This window comes from Belonocnema kinseyi, chromosome 5, assembly GCF_010883055.1.
Source record: "Belonocnema kinseyi isolate 2016_QV_RU_SX_M_011 chromosome 5, B_treatae_v1, whole genome shotgun sequence".
In the NCBI taxonomy this organism is placed as follows: Eukaryota; Metazoa; Arthropoda; class Insecta; order Hymenoptera; family Cynipidae; genus Belonocnema; species Belonocnema kinseyi.
The window spans coordinates 63,833,713-63,843,874 of NC_046661.1; the positions used below are offsets into that span (position 1 = coordinate 63,833,713).

The following is a 10,162-nucleotide window of genomic DNA, read 5'->3' on the forward strand; positions in this document are numbered from 1 at the left end:
AGAAATCTAAATTTTCTTTTATCTTTTAAAAATCTTCTCAATATTAAAATTGTCCCGAATCTTTTTTAGCAATTTCTTGAAATCTTTTGAAAAAGTTGTAGAATAATCTCTCAAAATTAATTTTTGGTAATTTTGACAATTTCTCTGAAAATCTTGGAATCTCTTTAAGTATTCTCTTCAAATGAACTTTAAAAATAAGAAAAATATTACATTTTTTAGGAAACTTAAGGAAACATTTTTATAATATTCAAATCCTTTAAAATTCTTAAAAAGCTTTTTCTTTCGAAATATTAAAAAGTCTATATTTCGCTCGACATTTGTCGGCATCTCAGCAAATAACGAACTGAAAACATCCACTAAAATCATATTTATACAAAAAATTGAAAAGGATTTCTTGTTTTTTAAAATAAATTGTTAGAGAAAATTTTTAAAGATTTCTAAAAATGCTGAGAAAGAATCCATAATGTCTTCAGCAATTTTTTAGAACGTAAAAATTGTAAGAAAAATTTGCGTGTTGAAGTGATTAAAAATATTTTAGAAATTTAAAAGATTTCCTAATATTTATAAAATATGTATAAAACGACAAATTTTTAAGAAATATTTAAATATTCTATCAAAAAAAGTATCTTTCAATTAAAAAAACTCTTTCATTATTTGCAAGATTACATGATTTTTTCACTTTTCCCACAACATTTAAAAAATGCAATGACCCTGCCAAGTCCTCCAGGTTTTGTGTAAAAGAAATAATTAACTTATGTTATGTCCCATTTGTGTTCTAAATCAACATTCATACCTTTCGCAACACAAAAGTTATAATTAGCCTTTCGACTGAAGTGTCCTTTAATTAATTTTTCTAATTTCACTACCCAAAAAAAAAATTTTAACAAATTATTGAAAAAAATCGGCTATGAAAGATTTTGAATTACATGCTTAGAAACATTTTTAAAACTTTGAATGGTTTCAAGAGAATGACACAATATTCTTAAGATTAATACGAAAATTTGAAAGGATTTTTTTATATTAATTTTTTTATAAAATTTTTTTAATCATTTATATAAATTCCGCGAAAAATCGGAATATTTAAGGCTAGTTTTTAATTTTTTAAATAATTTTTTAAATTTTAAGAAAAATTCGCTTCCGTTTCAGACATTTAGAAATTTTAAAAGATTCTGAGTGATTAAAAAAAATGTTTCCGAAAATTTACCAAATATTTTTTAAAAACAACTTACATTTGTAACACAAAAAATGAATTTTATACTAGGTTTAATTTTCAAGCATTAAAAAGGCAAATTAAATAGCTCAATTTTTCAACTTAAAACAACGGATTTAAAAAAAGTTTAATTTTCAATAAAAAGAAGAATTTTAACCTAGAAAATTAATTTTCTGATAAAAAACAACAAACTTGAAAACAAAAATTTTTAAATTGTCAACCAAATAGATGAATTTGTTACTTAAAAAGATAAATTTTGAACAATAATTAAAATAGATAAATTTTCAATTCAAAATCAAAAAATTTCCAAAAAGAATTACATTTTTAATGAAAAAGATGATTTTTTAACCGAGAAGATAAATTTTCTGCCAACAAAAACAGTGAATTCAAAAAATATATAGTAATCTTTAAACAACAAAAAGTATTAATTTTAAATCAAAATGTTTGTTATTTTCCACCATATTTGATTTTTGTTTATCGTTATGTACTAAAAGAATGATTACAATTTTGATTAATAGGCTCTTAAATTAATCTTTGAATACCAAAAAAACAGTAATTTTTTCAAAATGTTTAATTGTGCATAATTTTAAAAATTCGTTTAAAATCATTCAGATTCTTTTATGTAAACTTTTTAATCAAAGCATCCCAAATTCACCTAGCCAGTTTGCGAACTAGAATATAGATAATATACGCGAAATTACCCACTCTGTTCTTCTCTGTCGACATTGTCAAACTGGAAAAAAGCCGCCCTGTTTGACCGCTCAAGTAGAACCATGGACATAGGAAACACGGGACTAGGCATGCCATCCTAACTTGGTGAGCGGGGTTGAATACACGGTAGGGGGGAGAATTCCATGAGTGGGTAGAGCCGCCATCTTACGATGTGCCATTTGATTATGCGCACGAGCATTTTTGCCGACAAATTCTGCATGAAAATACAAACATGTGAGCGCTGCCATGTTTGTCGCGGGACATCAAAAGGTGGCGGACACCCCCCCCTCCCCCATTGCATCGCCCCCGCAATGGCATGCCTAGTCCCTTTTTTCCTATGTACATGAGTAGAACCGTCTATCGTCTATTACAGTTCGTAAACTGGACCTGAGTAATTGGGGGCGCTTTATTTTAGTTTGCAAAAGCCTCAGGTAATAGGTAGCGCTGGCGAAAATCGTTCGAAATTAAATACATGGGATCGCCTTTCTCCCACCTCATCTCTGGTTGAGCCGTGTTCTCTTGTGCGTTGCGCCTTGTGCTTATTCGATGTGCAAATGTGTGTGCGCCCCGCTTAATAATAAGGAGACCGATCATGCTGTACAAAGCATGTCGAGTTTTGACTGCGGTAACTGTACATTTATTACCAGACTTAGGCGTTTAAACCCAATGTTCCAAATAAGGGGACATGCGCACTGCGATTTGCTATCTCCTTTTCTCCCGCAAGAAATGTGCGAGTGAGTGCCGTGTTGAATGACAACTAAAAACTGAGGTTATGTTCCTGTAAATCTTGTCAATTGAGTTTGTCAGTATAAGTGCATACGTGATTATTTATTTCTGTGTTTTTGTATCGGTCTCTTTATTATTACTCCGTGGTGCAGACCATCGACATATAGTACTGCACGGCTGGCATGGACATAGGAAATAAGGAACTGGGCATGCCATTGCGGGGGTGATGCCATGAGGGGGGAGGTCCGCCACCTTTTGATGTCCCGCGACAAACATGGCAGCGTCCACATGTTTATATTTTCATGCACAGTTTGTCGGCAAAAATGCTCGCGCGCATAATCAAATGCCACATCGTAAGATGGCGGCTGGCCATAGCTGTCGGAAGTGGGCCAGGGAATAGAAAGAGATGACAAGTCGAGAAAGTAGATCTGTCTTTTTTAAAGGATGGTGATTGGTGATGGGTCAGTTGATCTTTTTCTAATGAAAGCAGATGGAAGATGAGTAGAACTAATCACCGCCCTTAGAAAAGGACAGGCACACTTTCTCGATTTTTTCTCTCTTTCGATTCCCTGGTCCACTTCCACCAGCTATAGCTAGCGGTCCAATACTTTGTCGATGGTGCAGACATATATTTCTCTCTCAAAGAGAGCAGAGTATGTTCACAGAATTGCTTGTGCGCTGACAACTCATGAAGGGCGGGAAAGGGGGAAGAGTAATGACATTACAAAATAATAATGTCAACTAAAGTGAAACAGAGCAAAAACACTTCAGGCTGCCTAAAATTCCATGGGATGAGATTAATTTGATACGTATACAAGTAAATAAAAATAATTAAAGTCATCCAAATGGAACGCAATGTTTTTTTTTGCAATATAATATTTAAGAATGTTGCGTGTCAGCGTTTTCTGGGACACAGGTATGTAAATAATTCGGAAGTATTAATACATTTGCTAACTTAAATATTTGTAATTGATATATATTTAAATATATTGCTTAGCAATACCGGTGAATTATTCTAACCTAAAAAGCCTTAACAATTTGTATACTTATTTTTCACAGTTAGATCTACGTTTTCGTCAGCTCTATCCGACTGCGTATTTCAGCTATAAAAGTTTCGGACCTTATTGCTATGAGTTTCTATGTGCGAAATATCGCTGCATGGTGGCGCTTCTCGCACGTGTCCTTAATTTAACATGCTGCTAAATGGGAAATTTTCTTAAAAACAATAATATTTTATAAAATGTAAGCCTAAAATGTTTACAAGAGTACAAAAATTTAAAGCGATTGATTCGAGTAAAAATAAGTATCAAAATCGAAGGGTGAAGAAAAAGAATAATATGGTGAATTGCATTGATCCAAACTGTCAATCTGGGTACTATTCGAATCGTGATGACGGCCGAAAAAATCATTTTTTCAAATTGCTTCAAATTTAGTTGATATATATCTGAAAACAATAAATAGGGAAGATTTTTTTAGTAACAGCTGGCCAGTTTGTGTGCGAGAAACATTTTCTTTCAGATGATATTGTTTGGAAAAGGGAGGTGAATGATCCTTTTAGAAATGTTACAGCATCAGTATGCATAAATTATAACTAATATATTTATTATACTTTATTCGAATAAAATTTAAAAAATGAATCAAGAGATACAATTTTCAATTTTAATTGCTTTAATTGCAATTCCCGAATTAAAACCTAAATAGCTGTCTTTCTCCGGCTGTGGCTGTTCCTCATTTGGTCATTATATCTGTTCTTCACTTAAATTCCTTTTCGTTCGAAAGGATTTTTTGTTAAAAAATAAGGAAGAAATTGAAAAGGAAGGAAAATAAAATTTTTGCATCTGGTGTTCTGATCTTTTATTGTCGTGGAAATCATTATAGACTTATAATGATTTTCCTATAATGAATTTCCCATAATTTTTTCGCAATTATAGGAATAATGGTTGTAATAATTATAGAAAAATTGTAGGAAAATAATTATACAAAAATTAATAATATTAAAGTAATTATTCCAAAAAGTAGAAGGAAGTATAATTGAATCAATTATTTTGAACTACTCACACAATAATGCATAAAAATGTACGTTTAAAGAAGCTTTGTTTATGAATGAAGGTATAAGGAAACTTAAAAGATATGGGTACCTTCTACGTTTGCAATAATTATTTCAATATTATTAATTTATATAATTATTTTACTATAATTTTTCCAATAATTAATCTAATTAATATACTTACACTTTTTCTTAAAGGATAGCCGGAAGGTCTATATACTAGTACTTTTTTCTTATTTAATTATTTTCGAAAAAATGAACTCATGTTCCAGGGATTCATCAAAACGTGCCAAACTTTCTAGGGATTGAAGAGGAGTGTCTAGGAAATAAAACCATACTCATAAATTTTATTTCCAATCCACTCTCATCCTCGCGGCAGCTCCCCAAATATGACTCAAAAATTAAATAACTATATTTTTACGTATCATTGTTACTTTTTAAAAATTTCCGTCGCCTTTTTTATACAAATAATTACTAATGGACAATTTGAATATTTTCTGTGTCTTTTTAAATAATTTTCAATTGTTTTAAGAAATATAAATTATTTACCAGGGGTGTTAGTTGAAATTTGCCGATTTTTTCAATAAAGAAAACACTTCATCCCTAAGGGAATCTCAAAAGTTTTTCATTTAAAGTATTGACCATTGGGTTCTGTATATTTTGCCCATCTTTCAGGCAAATCATGGATACCATTCCAAAAAAACTTTTTCTCTTTCGAGGCAAATCATTCGACGAGCCATTTTTCGACTTATTCAAAATTGGCGAAGCGCTGCTCTGCGGGTGAGTGTCCCATCGATGCGAAAAGGTGATAGTCGGACGGGGCGAGGTCTGGAGAGTACAGCGGGTGCAATAATATTTCCCAATTCAAAGCTTTTAATGTGTTCTTCACCACTTTAGCGGTATGAGACGGTGCGTTGTCATGTTGTAGAATAACTTTGCCATGTCTTCGGGACCATTCCGGCCGCTTTTCGATCAACGCATGATTCAAATTGATAATTTGTTGTTGGTAGCGATCCGTATTCATCGTCTCACCAGGTTTTGATAACTCAAAGTACACCGCACCACACTGGTCCCACCAAACACAGAGCATTGTTTTACGGCCAAAGCGATTTGGCCTTGGAGTCGATAGGCCGACCTCACCAGGTGAAAGCCATGATTTTTTTCGCTTCGGGTTCTCGAAATAAATCCATTGTTCGTCTCCCGTGACAATTCGATGCAAAAAAGATTTTTTTTCAAACCGTTCAAGCAGCATTTCACAAATTGTTTTTCTGTTTTCCATTTGTCTATCGTTTAGTTGGTGTGGTACCCATTTTCCATACTTTTGGATTTTTCCCATGTCTTTTAAACGTTGGCAAATTGCTCCTCGGGTCACATTTAGTGTTTGTGCCAATTGTTGTTTCTATTGGGTTGGGTCTTCATTCAATAACGCCTGCAATTCCTCGCCTTCGAACTTTTTCGCTGCACCAGGATGTTCATTGTCTGTTAAATCGAAATCTCCGCTTTTAAATTGACGAAACCATACCTCACATGTTCTAATCACTGGAGCATGTTCACCATAAGTTTCTACCAGCAATTGATGAGCTTGAACTGCTTGTTTCTTTTGATGAAATAAGAAAAGCAACGAATGCCGCAAATGCGATTTACTTGGAACAAAACTCGACATATTCACTGAGGTAAACAACTATGATGCTATTATTTTGGCAGAATGGAATTGTGTATTTTTGAAGCTTATTGACCATAGAAAAATATGACACAGATGCCAAATCTCTAGCGACATCTATTATTAAAACCGATGAACTTCAACTAACATGCCTGGTAAACAATTATTTGTTCTTAAGAAATGTAAAAAATAATTGTATTTTCTGATTGGAATGTAATTATTTATCATTTTTTAGAGTATTACATTTTTCTAAAAATATTATGTAATTATTTAAATAATTATTTATTGTCTATCTTCAATATTTCTAAAAATGGAGCCAGAGAAATCAACTTTCTTTTCCAATTAATATGCTATGCCACGTTTTGTTGAATAGTTACATCATTTTGATACATTTCTCTTAATGTTCAATAAATTTCTATTCGTTTAAACAATCTTTATTTGCTCAAGCAGTTCTTTTTTGCTAACTAAAGAAATGAAATAAAATAGAACACATACAATTATCTTATTGACTATTTTGTGCATGGAAAGAATACGTTAACTGATTTTTAATTGTTTAACCAAATATAATAATAAATAAATAGAAATTTGTTGAACATTAGAATAAATGTATCAAAATTATATAATTATTCTACAAAAAAAGCACAGGACACAAATTTGAAAAAAGTGGAAATTTCGGGCTCGATTTTTAGAAATTCTGAAAATGAACAATAAATAATTGTTCAAATAATTACATAATAGTTTTAAAAAAATTTACTTTTCCAAACAATGACAAAATATTGCATTTCAATCAGAACATATGATTATTTTTTACATTTTTTGGGAATAAGTAATTGTTTAAATAATTTTCATATATTTAAGCAATTGATTATTGTTTAAAAAGTCATGGCGAATATTTACATTGTCTGTTAGTAATAATCTGTATGAAAAAGACGACAGAAATTGCTGAAAAGTATGAATAATACGTAAAAATGTAGTTTTTGGATTTTGGGGTGGCTGTGTGGAGGTTGGGTAGGGGGGGGGGGGTGAAAATAAAAGTTATTAATATGTTTTTATTTCGTAAACACTCCTCATCAATCTCTAAAAAGTTCGGTACATTTTGATGAAACCCTGGAGCATGAGTTAAATTTTTCGAATAAAAATTGAGCCAGTGTCTGCGAATACAACAAAAATTCGGCAATTCGTATCAAAATTTCTTTACAGGCACGAATCGATAAATAAACATTTTTGTTCTTCAAAAACCTTTGTTAATGAAATACAAATTCATCTTTTGAATTGAAAGAAAATAAGCTATTATTTAAAAAATATACGCATTGGCATTTGTTTTTAACCTTAAATTACAAATTACATCATTTTTGATATTAATGTATAATTTATAATAATGATCTATCTTAATTTTGTTAACTATACTCTATTAGAATCAAACGCAAACAGCGACCAATGAAAATCATTGCGCCGGTCAGCGCAGTCGCAAAACATGCCAAAGTTGGGATCACTGGAGCAGAAGTGTGCGAAAGTACGTCCTGCGCAACAATACACCTGATGTACTCTCTCTATGGTATCTTTATTAATCATTTAGCTTTAATAATAGGCGGATTTTTTATTAGTGACAATGGCAGATACAACAGTTGATGCCACACGGCGCTTGAATGTCAAAAAACAAACGTTGGATGATGCTTACGCGGCACCTGCGAATTTTCTTGAAATTGATGTGATTAATCCTATTACTCACGGCGTCGGCAAGAAACGATATACAGACTACGAGGTTCGAATGAGGGTAAGGTTGCACTTCTATAATGTACATACTTTAGACCTTTTGTTTATTAAGACACTTATTAGTACAAAATCTCTATGAAAAAAAAAAAAAAAACAACAACAACAAGAGTTTCAATTAAATGAAAAAGAAAGATAATGTGAATTGAGGATGCAGTCAGTCTCAATTTAGGTAAATTAGTATAAAAGTTTTGACCAACGATGTGATTGCATACTCTTATAATCACTTCCTTGGTCAACATTGTTCCACTAATTTATTTCTATGGAACTAAGCCCTCAGACGTAATACTTGAAAGGAAGTTTGATATGCATTTCCGCTTCCATGATCGACGAATGTGATAATGTTTGGAGTTGAACGTGCTTGATATCATGAGCTTCCGTAGTGAGTTTCTGTTACGGGAGCCAATGGGGTTCGTGATATAAAAGTAATAATAGTAAGGTAGTATATTAGTTGGGAATATGCAACCGCTATTGTGGTTCCCCGCCAAATTCAAAATCGCTAACTTGATATCGAATTTTTTAGAGATGAATTTTTGTCTAAAATCTAATTAAATAGTAGTGAGTAGAAAATTAAAACAAAGTAAGCTGTAATTTTTGAAGATAATAATATTATTAGAAATATGAATGTTTTTAAACTTTATAATGTAATGATCAATTGAAAAGAAAAAATGACAAATTATTCTACTTACCGTTAACACGTTGATTTTAACTATTGATCTGAAATTATATTTTATTCGAAATGAATATAAAAATGCATACATATAGTAAAAAATATGTTTTTATTCAATTGAAAAAACAAACATTTTTCAACTTTCAGTTATAGTTCTCTGAAACCTAATTTCTAGATCACGTTTGATATAAAGTCGTTATTTGAGTTGATCAAAATGCACCTAAAAGCAAGATAAATACATTTATAATGATATAGATGATTTATTTTAGTTATACTAAAGCATTTTTATCAACTCATAAATTATAAATAAAATTACATGTGACATAATATATAGTATATTTAAATTAGACTATATGACTTTTAACTTGCGCCATTCTCTAGAAAAACGGGTTCCTAACCTTACTTTCTTCTGGATCTTATTTAGCTTAAATATATAAAAAAATGCCCATAGGAAATTTAATTACATATTAACATAAGCTGCAGACCCCAAATATTTAAATTATATTGTTATAGTCATAACTATGAGTACTTACTTCGCATAATCTTGTATTAGAATTTGGTTTCCATTTGTCGCGTGTATAATTTATTATTCATTTTAAAAATCTTTCTTTTTGTCCTAGTGGAAAACGGTACAATTTATATCCATCTTCGCTTCTAGTTTGACAAAACGGAGCACTGCAGCAGACCATTTGTCTTATATTCTAAGCTTAATTTTAATTATAAACTAGGAGATGCTTATCGCATGGTTTCCCGCGAATTTTCTAGGAACCAGAATGGCGTTTGCATATTCCTGTCTAATATAGTACCCTAATAATAGGTGGCAGCCTATTTTTTGATGTGCTGAGTACGAAAAAAATAGTGAAAGAAATCCTGAAGGCACCCTTGACCTTGAAAATCACCATCTCTAGGTCATTTTTTTATATCTTAGCGTTATGGTTGGCATACCCATGTTTTTTTGAGGCGCTGAGTAAGAAAAAAATAGGGCAAAAAATCTTAAACGCAGACGTGACCTTGAAAATCGAGATTTCAAGGTCAAGTGATACATTAGTTTATTTGTTGCTATTTTAGCGTCAAAGTTGGTACATGCATGTTTTTATGTGCGGACGGAAAATGGTGTTTTCAATCCTATCATACATCCCTTCATTGATGAAAATCATGGTGTGCAGCCTAATGCTAGATGAGATGATAAAAGTTCTCCTGATGAAATTTTTAAGACATTTTGTGATGAAAAGTTCATGGATATGATATGTGCGCTAACGAATATTTTCGTACGAGGGTAGTTCAATAAGTCCTTAGAATGACCAACATATGGCGCGCGAATCGCTCCAAATCATCTGTTTTCAGTCAGCACCACTCCCGACTAGATAT

At 31.7% G+C, this 10,162-nt stretch overlaps 1 protein-coding gene across 3 annotated transcripts in view; it reads left to right on the forward strand.

The window, feature by feature from the left end:
* Positions 1–7,920: 7,920 nt before the first annotated feature.
* LOC117172778 (sorting nexin-12) overlaps positions 7,921–10,162 on the forward strand; it is a 104,577-nt gene continuing 102,335 nt past the window's right edge. The window contains exon 1 of one of the 3 annotated variants that reach the window (XM_033360987.1): positions 7,921–8,128. In XM_033360987.1, coding sequence (XP_033216878.1) covers positions 7,964–8,128 — 165 coding nt within the window. In that variant the 5' untranslated portion in view covers positions 7,921–7,963. The remainder of the gene's footprint in view (positions 8,129–10,162) is intronic. The other 2 variants (XR_004467059.1, XM_033360986.1) reach the window with 2 other exon arrangements.